Here is a 16,015-nt window from a genome sequence, read left to right as displayed (position 1 = left end):
AGATGTAAAATTTGGGATAATTTTTCCATAGACCAGTTTTTTACTGCATATTTTAAACCTTGTTGCCCCTTACCCAATACTTGCAGGATCAGAGCCCACTGACACATTCATAATGTGTGATAACACCTCTGGTGTGGATCTTCATGTTCCCTAGGCAATTAAATTAGGGTAGGGAGCTATAGGAGTTATCTCTAAAGCCATTCCTATGCCAGTATGGCTAGCAATAATTATACTGAGCTGCTGCAAACCACAGAAACACACCCCACTGAGACATATCCCCAACTCCATTTCCCTTTACAGACTCCTCAAAACGTCTATACCTCTTCTGTAACTACTCATCAAGAAGAAAAGCATAATGGAGGGACAAAGTGGAAAGAGACAGTGTTTGGTTGCGATAAAGTATCTTTTGCAAACCTACAAAGCTATGTATACATTGCTAGGACCCCAAGAGGTCCTCAGAAAAATCTGAGCAGATAAAGGCACCTGAAGCTTAAATTTCATTAACTGTGCACTGCTTCAGCTCTTCTTTCATTCTGAGAACTTATGCCTTATTTGCAGTTAAGTGCATTAGTTAGTTTCAAATTTTTTATTATAATTCAGAGACTACATGTTTATAGGTAAAATGAATGCAAATCAATACTCATAAAGATGAAAAGGCAGATTCCAGGTGAAGATTATGCTTTATGAACTGTGATCCAGTTCATGGACTGTGGTCTCTTCTGTTCTGCAAAAGAAAGGGGCCCACTTAAAGTTGCTTAGGAAAACACACTTGGAAGGGGCTATTAGTCACTTGAATATCATGCTACTCACGGCAGATGATAAGCAGCATAATCAAGATTTTTAGTTCATTAGAAGTGACTGATAAGACACTGGGGTTTGAGTACTTTATTTCAATGATTCTCAAACTGAATAAAGTATAGCAAACATTTTCTCACTTAAGACATTTTAAATTATCTTATGTTAGATCTAATCATAAAATCTTTAAGATTTTAAAGTTGGAAGGAATCTTGGGTCAACCCTCGCCTCCCTACAGCTTTTCCAGCAGACTGCTGACCAATTTCAATTGAAAGCTGTCAATGGTAGGGAGGTTTGGGACTTTGTATGAAAATAAGAGATACTCATAAAAGTTCAACCACCACAGGAGGGTATAGAGTCAAAGGTAAGACACACCAACCCACTAGCACCAGCTCCCCAAAAATAACAATGTTTTTAAAATTTTTGTGTAAGTATTTATGGGACTTCGTTTTACCAAAAAAATGTTATCATGCCTGCATGTTATTTTTTATTGCTTCTTTGCAGAGCAAAATTTTTTATCAAAAATTTATTATTTTTTAAAATGGATCATGTCTTTCACAACAAATCTAAGAACTCTTAGCCTAACCCTAAGCCATGAAGGTTTTCTCCAACGTTTTCCAAAAGGTTTTATAGTTTTACGTTTAACATTTAGGTCTAAACTCATTTTTAGTTCATTTTTGCATAAGATGTAGTAAGGTTCTGATTGAGACTTTTTTCTTTTTTGCATATGGGTTGTTTGTTCAATATATGCAAACATGGTTTATTGTTGGTTGTTCAACACCATTTGTTGAAAAAATTATCTTTTTTCCATAGAATTTTCTGTGCATCTTTGTTGAAAATCAATTGACCACATTTCTATGGTTCTATTTATGGACTCCCTATTCCGTTTTATTTATTTATGTATTTATGTATTTTTGTCTTTTTCTAGGGCCGCTCCCGCGGCACATGGAGATTCCCAGGCTAGGGGTCTAATCGGAGCCATAGCCACCAGCCTATGCCAGAGCCACAGCAATGCGGGATCCAAGCACAGCTCACGGCAATGCCATGAATTGAACCCACAACCTCAGGGTTTCTAGTCGGGTTCGTTAACCACTGCGCCATGACGGGAACTCCTTCTGTTTTATTTTGATCTATATTTCTAACCCTTTACCAGAAACACACTACTGCCTTGCCTTCTGCAGCTTTAAAGTAAGTCTTAAAATCAGCTAGTGTGATTCTTCCAATTTTGTTCTTTTTAAAAGTTGTTTTGGCTATTCTAGTTTCTTTGCCTCTCCATATAAATCTCAGTATCAAATTGTCTAAATCTACAGAAAAATATTGCTTATTTTTAAAACTGAAGCTGCATTAAGCTTGTAGATCAGTTTGAAAAGAAGTGACATCATTACTGTCCTGAATCTTCCAATACACCAATCTGGTGTACATCTCCAGTTATTTAGGATTCATTTGATTTCTTTTAAGAGAATTTTGTAGTTTTTAGTACACAGAGCTGGCACATATCTTGTTAGGTGGATAACTAAGTATTTTATTTTGAAGGAGAGCTACTGTAAATGACACTGGGTTTTGATTTTGGTTTTCAATTGTTCACTGCAAGTATTTATAATTATTTTTGTGTGTTGACTTTGCATCTATGTTCTTTTTTTTTTTTATAATTATTTTTTTGTCTTTTTGTTGTTGTTGTTGTTGTTGCTATTTCTTGGGCCGCTCCCGCGGCACATGGAGGTTTCCAGGCTAGGGGTCTAATCTGAGCTGTAGCCACCGGCCTACGCCAGAGCCACAGCAACGCGGGATCCGAGCCGCGTCTGCAACCTACACCACAGCTCACGGCAACACTGGATCATTAACCCACTGAGCAAGGGCAGGGACTGAACCTGCAAACTCATGGTTCCTAGTCGGATTCGTTAACCACTGCACCACGACGGGAACTCCCTATGTTCTTGTTATACTCACATATTAACTTGTATTTGTGTGTGTGTGTATGTGTATAAATTCCTTGAGATTTTCTATGTAGACAATCATGTCATCTGCAAGTAGAGACAATTTGTATGCCTTTTATTTTTTTGTTCTTGCCTTATTGCACTGGGTAGGTTTCTAAGACTTGCTTTCTTGCTCTGCCATTACCATCTTGAAATTCTTAGCTTATGAATCAAGTATACCACATTCTCACTGAATTTTGCAAACCATGTAGCTAACACTGTATGAGCTATAAGTCTGGATTTCAAACTTGATATCTGCTAGCAAGGAATAGGACAAAATGCCTCCAGAGCATAATACTCTGTTTTTAAGGAAGAGGGAAGCTAATTGAAATGATAGGAGGGATGGGGAGGAGTAGGTGAAGCAAGAGTTTTATATTAATTATCAATCTAAATGCTATGCTACAGATTATACTGTGCTTAGAGATTTGATAAGTGAAGATTACAACTGAAATTTGTTTTTCATATGAGTTATTAATTTTTAAAGAATTATGGTTAGTAATTTTTTATATTATTCTGACTTTCCAGAAATGCCAAAATACAAAATATGATAAAGCTAATATGAGATAATCCTCTCTCCAGAATAAAAGTTTTGGCTGCTTAATAACATTATCATCTCCTTATGTCTCACTAGACTAAAAAAGAAAAGAATAGGAGCTAATTAGAGAAAGACATTTCTGATATGAACTCAGTGACTAAAACACCTCAAATTTCACTTCTACAGACATGTTATAGGATACTGTAGATATTTCTTAATGTATGAAAATCCAAATTTGAAATATAAAACCCTTTTCTTCAACCAGCTGACATAAAAGCATCAAGAATAATTTTTACCTTCCTTTAGATAATTTATTAATTCTAGTTTTATATCTAAAGCTTATGATTTTTTCTGAATATTTTTATTATGCCCATATTTCAAACATGCTACAGCCTGACACTAGCTAAAGCCTAAGATACTTTTTGACCCTGTAACATAGTACCAGTCTCTGTTCAAGAGTAGTGGTAGAGAGTTGTATTTGCTAGTAGAGAGATTTGCTTGGGTTATTGTGTCTCTTTCAACTATGTGAAAGGGTGTAATCCAGCTTCTACCCTTAAGAAATATCAGGGGGAATTTCAAAACAGTAGCATTTTTAATATTCCCTGGAGACTTTAGAACCTGTAAATCGATTCCCATTTCTTTATGAAAATGGAAATATAATTCCCATGGGATTCTACAAACAGAGAAATTCTATTATTCTTATGAATCAATCAGGAGCAAACTGAAGAGAGGGTCTTAGGAGGTGGCCCGTCTCCTCTTTTTTATTTTGGAAAATTTGAAACTTGAAGGGTTAAGGTAATGGGTACCAGGTTATTTCCCTTCTTTTCAAATGTTCACAAATTAGAAGTTCCACTTTGGGAAATTTTGAGTGCCATATTAAAACAAGCTCATTTACCCTATACTTCTCTGTTAGATGTAGGCTACAATGAAGTCAGAATGCTACCAGTTTAGAGGGTTTTAGAGACTATCTTGAGATAGAACCCCCATTACCTGGTACTGTGTATGTGTGTGTGTGAGGGGTGAGGGCAAAGAGGGAGGAAGGAAGAAGGGGAGGAAGAAGAGGAGGGAGGGAGGGGAGAAAGAGAAAGAGAGGAAGAAAAGAAGAAGGTACAGAAGCAAGAGTATAAATAGGAATCTGTCATCTCTAAACACCTGACAAAGCAAACCAAAAATACAACAGATAAATTAGGTTTTTTCCCAAGCTGAAAGCAGTGGACTGTAAACTATCAATTAAACCCTAAAAATTTCTTGTGGAGTCATGATTTCCCCATATTTTTGAAGGAGAGGGAATAAAGAATCTAAGGGAGAAGATTTTATAGTGCTGACCTTGGACCTAAGAATGTGAGATTCAGTTCAGAGAAAAATCTGTTGACTGCTTAAGTGTTCTTGCTACTCACCTGGATGAAACTCAAATAAATTCACAGTCACTGAGCTGAAGAGGCCATATGGCTTGTAATTAGACTCACTCTCAGCCAAGATATTAAGACATTTATTACATTTACTGTTCAGCATTCATCACACTTTACTGCCCAGGAAAAGGGCACCAAGGAAGAGGTTCAATTCAATTTCCTCTTTTCACCCCCCCCCCCCCACTCAATGTCTTTCTATCCCCTTCCCCAAAACCAAAAGGAACTGATGTCTAAAAATTATTCATGGAAAATAATTCTTATAACTAGTGCAAAGCCATTTGCTACTTCTTTACATGAAAGTATCAACCAAGCATCATCAAGGCCCTGGGCCAGGAGAGCAGGACAAGTGAATCAGCTCAGAATGCTACCCTAGAAGCAGCTCAAAGTGGACCCAAGTTTTCTGTGAATTTTTCCTGCCAAGGTTCAGTGAGCCAATTAACTAGACGGCTTTATCAAGATAGTTTTTTAACAGCATAAAATTTATTGAGCACTTTGTATTTGCCTGACACTATGCTTGGTGCTAGAGAAAAGAAAGATGCAGTTCCTACTATCTTGGACCTTACAGTCTAGCAGAGGAGGTAGGAAGACAAATATTAAATAAATAATCATGCAATGAGCTAGTTCATTTATAGGTATAATAAGCCTGCCAAAGAAAAGCCAGGGGCTGTGATAGTGAACACTTACTGGGGACCGACCTGGATGCAAGCAAGTAAGGACAGCTTCCCAGAAGAAGTAACACTTAAAGCTAAAAACTTGAAGAACGAAGAGGAGTTAAGGGTAGGAGATTATGGGGATAAAGAACCCTAGAAGGAAGAAATCTTGATACCAGCATTGCACTTGGCACAGAATCTCCTTATATCCTGGGATAAGATGCTGAATGGAGCTCTAGATGCCAGGCAAGGCAGGTATAGTCATATTAGACTGTTCCATAAAATAGTTTTATCAAGAAACAGAGTGAAGCAGAAGTTATGCAGAGATCATGGTCACAAGTAACTCCAAACTGGGATCTACTCAGACAAGGGTTCATGTCATCAAAGTGAAATGTGATAGATGGAAAACAGCTGGAATCTTGGAGGTTTGCTAGACAAGAGAAAGAGCAGTAGGATTTAACTAGGAAGGGGAAAGGGAGTTGAGAGAAATGCAGGAGGTTCTAAGGAAGAAGGAGCAAAAAGGTAGAGGAATAAGTGATATATCATTCAGCCATAAAAAACCAAAATATTAATACATACCACAGTGTGGCTGAACCTAGAAACGTCATGCTGAGTGAAAGACGCCAAACAAAAAGGATAAGCACAGAACGATTCCATTTACATGAGATATCCAGAACAGGTAAATTCAGGGGGCACTGATAAACTACTGGTGGTTGCCAGTGCCTAGGGGGAGAAGAGGAACAGGGCGCAGTCCCTTAAGTGGGTACTGGGTCTCCAGTGGGGAATGTTTTGCAACTAGATAGAAGTAGTGGATTATATACTTAGTACATTGTGAATGTACTAAATTGTTCACTTAAAAATGGTCAATTTTGTTATGTGAATCTCATCTCAATTTAAAAATATCTATAGTAGAGAAAAAGGGTATACCAAGATTTGACCACAGAAAAAAACTAAACACCCTTTCTTCAGAAGAGGAAAAGGTTCTTTGTTTCCTGCAAATCCATCCATTGCAGGGAGTAGAGGATACCACAGGCCTAAGCAAATCATCAATATTCACAAAGCGTGGGGAAATGGAAAAGCTGATTATCAGCCTTTTATGCCAGCTACCCTGAGAGCAATATACTGCTAGTGGCTAAGACAAAAAGGCTTTGGAGTCAGTCTCATTTCAAGCTCCAATTCTATTAGTTACTGGTAGAGATTTGGGGTATAATTCACTTAACTATTTTATCTGTTATTGCTTTTACTTATTAAGTACATACAAACAAATATTATGATCTATTGCCATTACCTGTAAGTTTTTGCTTGCTGTTCCCTATTCAGAGATAACTGCTATTGTAAATCATTTGTAACCATTTTCCTTTTTTAAATTTGTTTTATAGAGAGAGTTAATTGATGTATAGCACTGTATAGGTGTAAAATACACAGCATAATGACTTGACTTACATATATTGTGAAACGATCACCACAATAAATTTTGTTAACATCATCTCATACACACAAAAAAGGAAAAAATGTTCTTTTCCTTGTTATGAGAAGTTTTAAGATTTACTTTCTCAGCAACTTTCAAATATACCATACAGCAGTGTTACCTATAAGCACATATGGTATGTTACATCCCCAGTGCTTATAATATAACTGGAAGTTTGTACCTTTTAACCACTTTCATCCAGTTTTGTGTCCCCTTACCCTCTGCCTCTGGTAACCACAAATCTGATCTCTCTTTCTCTGGGTTGTTTTTGCTTTTGCCTTTTTGGATTCATATGTGAGATCATACAGTATTTGCCTTTCTCTGTCTGATTTGTCTTTCACTTAGCGTAGTGCACTCAAAATTCATCCATGTTACCACAAATAGCATGATTTCCTCCTTTTTTTATGGCTGAACAATATTCCATTGTACATATCCACATCTTATTTATCTATTCATCCATGGATGAGCATTTAGCTGGTTTACACCCATGTCTTGGCTATTGTAATACATTTTATTACTATTCTTTTTAATATTACAACTATATATACTTATATTCCAACAGTTTATTGTTCGGTTTTGCATTTTTGAACTTCAAATGCATGAACTTATACTCAGCGATTATCCCTCAATTTCTTTTTTTCCTACTCAACATATTTCTAAACTTCATTCATATGTGACTGTCTTCATTTACTGTAACTTCTGTATAATATTCTTCTGAGAACATCCCATAATGTATCTGTTCTACTGCTAGTAGATATTTGGGTAGTTTCCGCTTTTTTGCCATTACAAAAGGTACTGTTGCGAATGTTCTTATTATGAATGTCTCCTGGTGCATGAGTGCTAGTTTTCTAGGTATATACACTGGAGTGGAATACCTCAGTCAAGAGCAATGCACATCTACAAGCTAAAAAAATCAGTAAGAAAAAAAAAAAACAAAACAAGTTGTTCTACAAAATTGTTGCACTAAGTTCCATTAGCTAATTAGAGTTCCTACTGCTTCACATCCTTGCCATCAGACTAAACATGTGCCAGGCTGGTGGATGGAAAAGGGTATAGTGGTTCAATTCCTAGCCCCATGATTACTAGTAAAGTTGAATATCTTTTCATAAACTTACTGGTCATTTGTGTTTCTCTTTCCATGAAGTGCTGAGATGCCTATTCAAATCTTTTGCAGGGTTTTATTATATCCTTAGCTTTTTTCTTACTAATTTTTTTATATCTGGGTATTGACTCTGATGATTATGTTTGTTTAAAATATATTTTCCCTGGAGTTCCCATCGTGGCTCAGCCAAAACGAATCTGACTAGCATCAACGAGATCACAAGTTTGATCCCTGACCTTGCTCAGTGGGTTAAGGATCCAGCATTGCTGTGAGCTATGGTGTAGGTTGCAGATGCAGCTCAGATCTGGGGTTGCTGTGGCTGTGGCATAGGCCACAAGCTATGGCTCCAATTCAACCCTAGCCTGGGAACTTACATATGCTGCAGGAGCAGCCCTAAAAAGACAAAAAAAAAAAAAAGAAAAAATGAAAAAATAAAATATATTTTCCCAGATCAGAACTTGGTGTTTCACTCTAAAGCGTCTTTTGATAAGCTGAAAGTTCTTAATTTTAACATAGTCAAAATGCCAATCTTTGCCTTTATATTTAGTGATTTCTGTGTTTTAATTAAGAAATCTTTCCCTATCCCAAAGATGTAAAGGACTGTTTTCCTATATGACCTTCTCAAAATTTTATAGTTTTGCTTTTGACATTTACATTTAATAACCTGGAATTGATTTTTCCAAGTGGTATGATTCAGGGTTCAAATTTCATTTTTTTCCCCCATACAGAAAACAGACTGTCTCCTCCAGCACACTGATTTCTAGTCTTGGTTTTAATATATATTAAGTTTTAAAAGATACATAGAACAGCTTCTGGGCATTCTGTCCTGGTGCACTGGTCATTTCGTCTATATGTATACAAGACCAGGCCCATTTAAAACAATTAAAACACTGTTGAGGCAAGTCCTCCTAATTTTTCTTCAGGAGAGTCTCACATACCCTTGGCCTTTTGCTTTTTCACATAAATTTTAGAATAGGATTTGTTAAATTTTTTAACAAAACTTCTTTAAATAAAATATTTGGGATCTTGATTAGAATTGCAGTGACTCTGTAGATAGATCAGGAAGAAGTGACATCTTTAAATGTGAGTCCTCTAATATGTAACATGGTACACCTCTCCATTTATTTAGGTTTTCTTCATTGGCTCTCAATAAAAGATATATCTTATATATCCTTGGTTGCATTTATTCCTAATAATTTGTCCTTTTTCATTCAATTAAATAAATCATTATATATTAGTTTTCTACTTGTTTTTTGGTATATAAGAATGTGCTTTTTTAAAAAAAAACACTGATTTTTGAATCCAAGACACTAGACAAACTATTTTAAATTATTTATCTGTGAATTCTTTAGGGCTTCTATATATCTGTTTATATCATCTGTGAATAGTGTTAGTTTTGATTATTCCTTCCTTTCCCTTTATCGTTTTTTAAATCATTTTCCTTGCTCTTTTGTGTTTCTTGAGACTGCCAGTAGAACACTGAAGAGAAGATGCTTTCAAGATTGAATCATAATTATAAATATTGCTGTAGGTTTTTGATCAGGTTAAGAAAGTAGTCTTCTGTTACCATTTTGTTAGAACAAATACTTTTTTCTTCATTAATTGAGATGGTCAAGATTTTTCCCCTTTAAGTTGTTCATGTGAAGAATTATATGAATTGGTTTTCCAATGTTAAAACAATCTTGAACTCCTGAGAAAAACCCAATGCAGTCATAATGCATTAAATATTTTATGTGTCGAAGAAATGGGTTTGCTAATATTTTGTTTTAAATGTTTGCATCTGTATAAATGAGTAGGATTGGTCTATAATTTTCCTATCTCGAACTTTTCTTATGGGTTCTATATCAAGATTTTGCCTCATGAAATAAATTAGAAAAGTGTTCCTTTTTAAATTTTCTTGAAGAGTTTGTGTATTACTGGATTTCTTTCTCTCTACAGGATTTTGTAGAGCTTTCTGGGTGAATGTGTTTTGTACAAATTTTAAATTATTGATACAATATATTTAATGTTTATAGGTCATTTAGATTTCCTTTATTCTTTAATCATAAAAATTAGCTCTTCAAAATTTCCTCTTGTTACCTTTTTTTTTTTTTTGTCTTTTGTCTTTTGTTGTTGTTGTTGTTGTTGCTATTTCTTGGGCCGCTCTCGCGGCATATGGAGGTTCCCAGGCCAGGGGCTGAATCGGAGCTATAGCCACCGGCCTACGCCAGAGCCACAGCAATGTGGGATCCGAGCCGCATCTGCAACCTACACCACAGCTCACGGCAACGCCGGATCGTCAACCCACTGAGCAAGGGCAGGGACCGAACCCGCAACCTCATGGTTCCTAGTCGGATTTGTTAACCACTGCGCCATGACGGGAACTCCCCTCTTGTTACCTTTTAAACATCGATAGTATATACATTATTTTCCCATTTTTTCATTCCTTATATTGGTTATTTCTGCTTTCCTTTTTTTAGCAATTCTCACCAGATATTTAAAGTTTTTATTCTTCTCAAATATTTTTGGTTTTATTGATTCTCTTGTATATTCCCTCTACTTAATTTATATTGTTCATTATTTCTTTTATTCTGTTGTTAATTTTCTAACTTAATTTTTATACTTAATTTTCAGCCCTTTTTTTCCTTTTTTTTCTTTTTTTTGTCTTTTTTGCCATTTTTTTGGGGGGGGGCGTTCCCGCAGCATATGGAGGTTCCCAGGCTAGGGGTCGAATCAGAGCTGTGGCCCCAGCCTATACCAGAGCCACAGCAACGTGGGATCCAAGCCATGTCTGCAACCTACACCACAGCTCAAGGCAAGACCAGATCCTTAACCCACTGAGCAAGGCCAGGGACCGAACCTGCAACCTCATGGTTCCTAGTCAAATTCGTTAACCACTGAGCCACGATGGGAACTCCCTTTCTTCTTTTCTGATATTAAGCTATTAAGGCTATAAATTTTTCTTTAAGTATCAGTTTGGCTTCATATACACACACATGCATATATGTTCATAAAATCTAAGTTCTAAATATTTTCTGATTTCCATTATGGTTTTTTCTTTAAAATTAGGCTGATATATGTCTTAATTTATAAACCTGTGGGTTTTCTTTTTTTCTGATTCTTTATTATTGTTTGTGTCCAACATATCTGTGCTGTGATCAGAGAATGTGGAGCGCATAAAACAATATTTTGAAATGTCTTGAGGCTTGCTTAGAACTCAATCAATTTTATAAATGTTCTACATTGCTTCAAAACAGTACATTTTGAATTGGTTAGGTTCACCATTCCATGCATGACTGTTAAATAAAGTTAATTTGTTGTATGTATTAGTTTGCTAGGACTGCTGTCACAAAGTACCACAGACTAGATGACTTGAAAAACAAATTTACTCTGACAATTCTGGTAGCAGAAGTCAAAGATCAAGGTGTCAGAGCACTGGTTTCCTTACGGCCTCTCTTCTTGGCATGTAGATGGTCATTTTCTCTTTATGCCTTCACATGGCCTTCCCTCTCTGTTCATGCCTGTGTCCTAAAGATACCAGTCACACTGGACTAAGGCCCACTCTGAGCATCTCATTTTAATTTAATTACCTCCTTAAAGACCTTTTCTACAAATATGAGGGGCTGGGGATTAGAATGCCAACACAGAAACGGGGTGAGGAAAGGGACACACTCCAGTGCACAACACTGCACTTTTCAAATTCTTTATTACTCTTAAAGATATTTTTTCTTGCTTTATCAGTCAGTTACTGAGAGAAGCATTCGAGTCTTCCACTGTGATGATGGATTTTTCTATTTCTCTATAAAGTTCTGTCAATTTTTGCTTCATATATTTTGAGGCTACATCACTAGCATATATAAGTTTAGAATTTTTATAGCTATTTGGTTAACTGAACATTTTATCATTATGTAGTTACCCTCTAGCTCTAGAAATGCTGTTTGTCTTATATTTTTACTTTGTTAAAATATAGCTATATTAGCTTTCTTTTCATTAGTGTTTGTGCAATAAATATGCTCCATCCTTTAGTTCTCAACTTTTTGTCCTTATATTTTTTGATGTGTCCTTTGTAAAGACTATATTACTGGGGGGATTTATTCAGTCTGGCCATATTTTTTTCTTTTAAGTATAGTATTAAGTCCATTTGTTTTTTTTAAAATGATATATATTTTTTCTAACTTACTCTTTCTGAGAGACAATATAGCATAGTGTTTTAGAGATTCTAAGAAATACTGCCTAGGTTTGAATATTAGCTCTATTACTTACTACCTGTGTAATTCTGGCTAGTTATCTAAAACATCTGTGCTTTAGTTTCTTTTCTGTAAAACAGCTGTAATTATTACCTACCTTGTAGTGCTATTATTGAATTAATATAAATAAAGTACTGAGGACAGTGCTAGACACACAAGAAGTACTATATACACATGGTTTCTGTTAATATTTTATTATTAGAATTATTACTTTAAGTTGGCATATTTTTGTTTCTATTTTCTTTCCTTTTTTTCATTTCTTTTGTATTGATAGAATTTTTTTCACATGCCATTTCTTTCCCTCCTCCAGTTTATATATATATATATATATATAATTTTAGAGGTGCCCTGAAAATTTATCAAGCATTTTTAAGTTATCAAACTTGAAAGTTAATTCTTATCCATACCCTCTCCTGAAAAATTCAAGAATTTCATAACTCTTTAACTCTGATCATCTCCTTTCTGCATACTATTATTACAATAGTTTTATCTTAATTTTAAGGCTCATAAATTATTATTTTATTATTATTTTTTGGCCACACCTGCAGCATGTGGAAGTTCCCAGGCCAGGGATCGAACCTGCCCTACAGCCCAACCCAACCTGCTGCAGCGGCAATGCCAGAACCCTACCTTGCTGTGCCTCAAAAAAACTACTATTATTGCTTTATATAGTACATAATCATTTAGTTTTACTTATATATGTACTATTTTCTTTACTAATCATTTCTATTCACAGCACAAATTTTCCATATAATATTCTTTCTCTCAAATGACTACTTTTTAAATTGGGTCTGCTGGTGGCACACCTTCTGTTTTTGTTGTCTGAAAAGACCTGTGTATCATGCTTTAAAAAAATGTAATGAGGGGGTTTATCAATAAATTTAGGTTGATATCTTCTTACAGTATACTGTAAATATAATTTCATAGTTGTATGCCTTCCATAGTTGCTATTGGGAAATGAGACTGCTTTAAAAACCATTACCTTTGGTGTTCTTTAATGTCATGAAGATGTTTAAATATGAGTTTCTCTTTAATTTATCCTAGCTGGTTCTTGAATCTGTGGATTGGTGTCTTTCACCAATTCCAGGAAATTCTCAGCCGTGAAATCTTCAAATATTAGCTCTATTCTTCTTTTCACTTATGAAAGTCTTATTAAATATGTCTGACATTATCACTCTATTCTTCATGTCCTTTAAACTTTCATATTTTATGTCTTTGTTTCTCTGTAACATTTTGATTAATTTTCTCAAATCTATCTTTTATTCCATTCCCTCTTGAGCTGTTAAACCCATTCATCAAGTTTTTTAAAATTTCAGATGCTTTAATCTCTAAAAGAGATTTTAAAATTAATTTCAAAATCCATTTGATCATTTGAAAAACAAATCTGATTCTTATTCTGTGTGGTAAGTGCATGTTTTGAAGTCTTCCTGGGTTTGATTTGGCCTCCTGTTGTTTCTCTTGACTCTCCCTCGGTGTGCATATTTCTATGTGTAACATTTCCCTCCCTCCTTCTCAGTCTCTATCTCTAGCTCTCCCATCTCTCTATTTGTTTTTACTATATGTTCATGTTTCTTGCAATTTGGGAGGATTCTTTGAGGCCTGGGTTGAAGGTTGAGGTCCTTCACTTCTGCTCATTGCTTGGGAATACATTTTTGCACTGGACCATTTTAAACTAAATTATCAGCTTGAGGTTTCTTAGAACACACAGGTAAATTTGTGTGCTCCCTGGCTTGCCAATAAACTTTTTTAAGGGAACTCTTCCCTTCCTCACCAAAACTGAAGACTAGCAATTTTCCAGGCAGATTTAGGGATATGGTGATGTAGAGAGGACATAACCACTTGGGATGCTAGCTTTATGTGGGGGAACTAAAGTTTATCAGCTTTAGCAATTGCCTCATGGTGAAAGCTGGATTTACTGCTTTGGTGTTATAATTCCATAACCAGTAGAACTTAAAAAGACAGTATATCCTCCCTTTTGAAGTCATAGGATCCTCAATGTCTTAGCAACTGATTTGCCAATTATTTCAACAAAAATATCTACTATTTGCCCCATTAAAGAAAATGTAACATGATAAGAGAGTGTTTACTGGTTTGCTTTGTTTATTTTTAGATATGGACTTCCCAGTTATTCTCCAGCCTACAAATGCAAATGAGAAAACACAACTAATCAGAGAAGGACCTCGAAGTTATTGTACAGACTCTTAATACTGAGCCCACTGAGGGTCCACTATACCTCCTCTTGGTTCAGCCATGTCTCCAGGTGGTCTGGATGGGGGACAGTAGGGGACATGAAATGCTGTGAACTTTTCCACATTTGTATTTTATTTTTAGGTTAAGGAAAGATGATTGCTACATAATTTCTCAGTATGCAGATTCACACTTTGAGTAGAACTCCTAATGGAAACACATTCCATTTTGATGAATAAAGGCCTTAAGAGTTGCTTTATGCTCTTTGCATGAGGTAAGACAGTGGCATCTGACAGGCTTTATGAGCCTACTCTTTATGTGAGCCATGAGCCAGACCTCATCCCTTATAGACTAAAGTAGTATTCCAAAACAGAAGCCACTTTTCTAAATGCAGTATTCATATCTGCCATTAAATATCATCAGCAAACCATACATGAGAATTTAGGAGGAATTTGTGTGTGTGTGTGTGTGGAGATTTTTCCCATCAATATATGGCTACAGAAATATTTCAAGAGGCAGGAAGAAATTATTAGGTAAAGACAAATCATTTTATTTTAAAGTATATTTTTGAAAAATTACAAACTGTCACTTACTGAAAACTGACAAACAAAACCACAAAGAAAGAAGTTTTGTGTATATTTTTAGATTGGCATAGAAAATAAAACAAAACTTTAACCTGGTTTAATATTATAAATGATCCAGAAAACCATTCTGGCCCCAAACCAGCCCCAATGTGTTAAACAATTTTAAGTTAAAATAATTTTTGTTCAACAAGCTTAGATTAGCCAGACTAAGAAAAAGAAAAGCATGCAGTAAAGAAGAGAACTCTAAATTCTATAGCCTAAATTTGAATTTAAAGGCATATCACTCACCTTATTTTCAGTGGGATTAATAACACTGATTAGGAAATGCTCAGCTCTGCGCATGTTGAACATTTATGCTCAGAGGTCATCTCTGTATTTACTTGTTTGATTCTTACATTCATCATGTAGTAGAAGCCATATGCTATTTCTAAAATAGTAAGCAGCAAATGTTTGTTTTTTCCAGGTCTACCTTAGTTCTTTTATGTAATATTGCATTTTCCAAGATCTCACTATGTTTTTATATAATATTGCATGAAATGCCACTTCCTTTTTTCTTTGTTTCTTACTCTCCACCACCACCAAATTACAGCTAATCAAGATTAAATATACATTGTGAGGGTTGGTGTTAACAGCTCTGATAGTTCTGACATCATTAAAACTCTACCCTAACTCTTGAGTTACTGGCATTTTTTTAAAGAACAACATAATCAAGTAGAAATAGCCCTGGTTTGAAAATTCAGCACCTGGTTCTAAAATAAGCTCTCACAACTAGTCCTATAACATGTGAGATGAGAATAATATGGCTAATCTCCATATGTCTCTATGTTCATATCTGCTCTGTCCACCTTCCAAACTGCTGCATGACCAGGTGAAATAGTTGAAGTGAATGAACTCTGAAAACTCAAATGTTTAACAAGTATAGGATGGTTTTACCTGACTTTGTATATGCTGATACACGTGGTCAAACTTAATATGACTTCTTATGTATATAAACTCTCTCACACAAGACCCATGAAGGTACCCAATACTAACAGCAGCAGTGATCAGTAAGTGCTCAGAACCCTGTATTCAACAAATGAGTGCTGC

General features: G+C 35.4%; 1 protein-coding gene across 1 annotated transcript in view; it reads left to right on the top strand.

Annotated features, from left to right (window-relative positions):
* The window catches only part of DNAJC5B (DnaJ heat shock protein family (Hsp40) member C5 beta), an 81,171-nt gene extending 66,572 nt beyond the window's left edge, over nt 1-14,599 (top strand). The window contains exon 6 of the mRNA XM_047782963.1: nt 14,269-14,599. Coding sequence (XP_047638919.1) covers nt 14,269-14,363 — 95 coding nt within the window. The 3' untranslated portion in view covers nt 14,364-14,599. The remainder of the gene's footprint in view (nt 1-14,268) is intronic.
* The last annotated feature ends 1,416 nt before the right edge of the window (nt 14,600-16,015 follow it).

The sequence above is a fragment of the Phacochoerus africanus genome, chromosome 6 (genome assembly GCF_016906955.1).
Source record: "Phacochoerus africanus isolate WHEZ1 chromosome 6, ROS_Pafr_v1, whole genome shotgun sequence".
Taxonomy (NCBI): Eukaryota; Metazoa; Chordata; class Mammalia; order Artiodactyla; family Suidae; genus Phacochoerus; species Phacochoerus africanus.
Note: the sequence above shows the minus strand (reverse complement) of the source record. Positions and strands in the feature narration are given on the sequence as shown.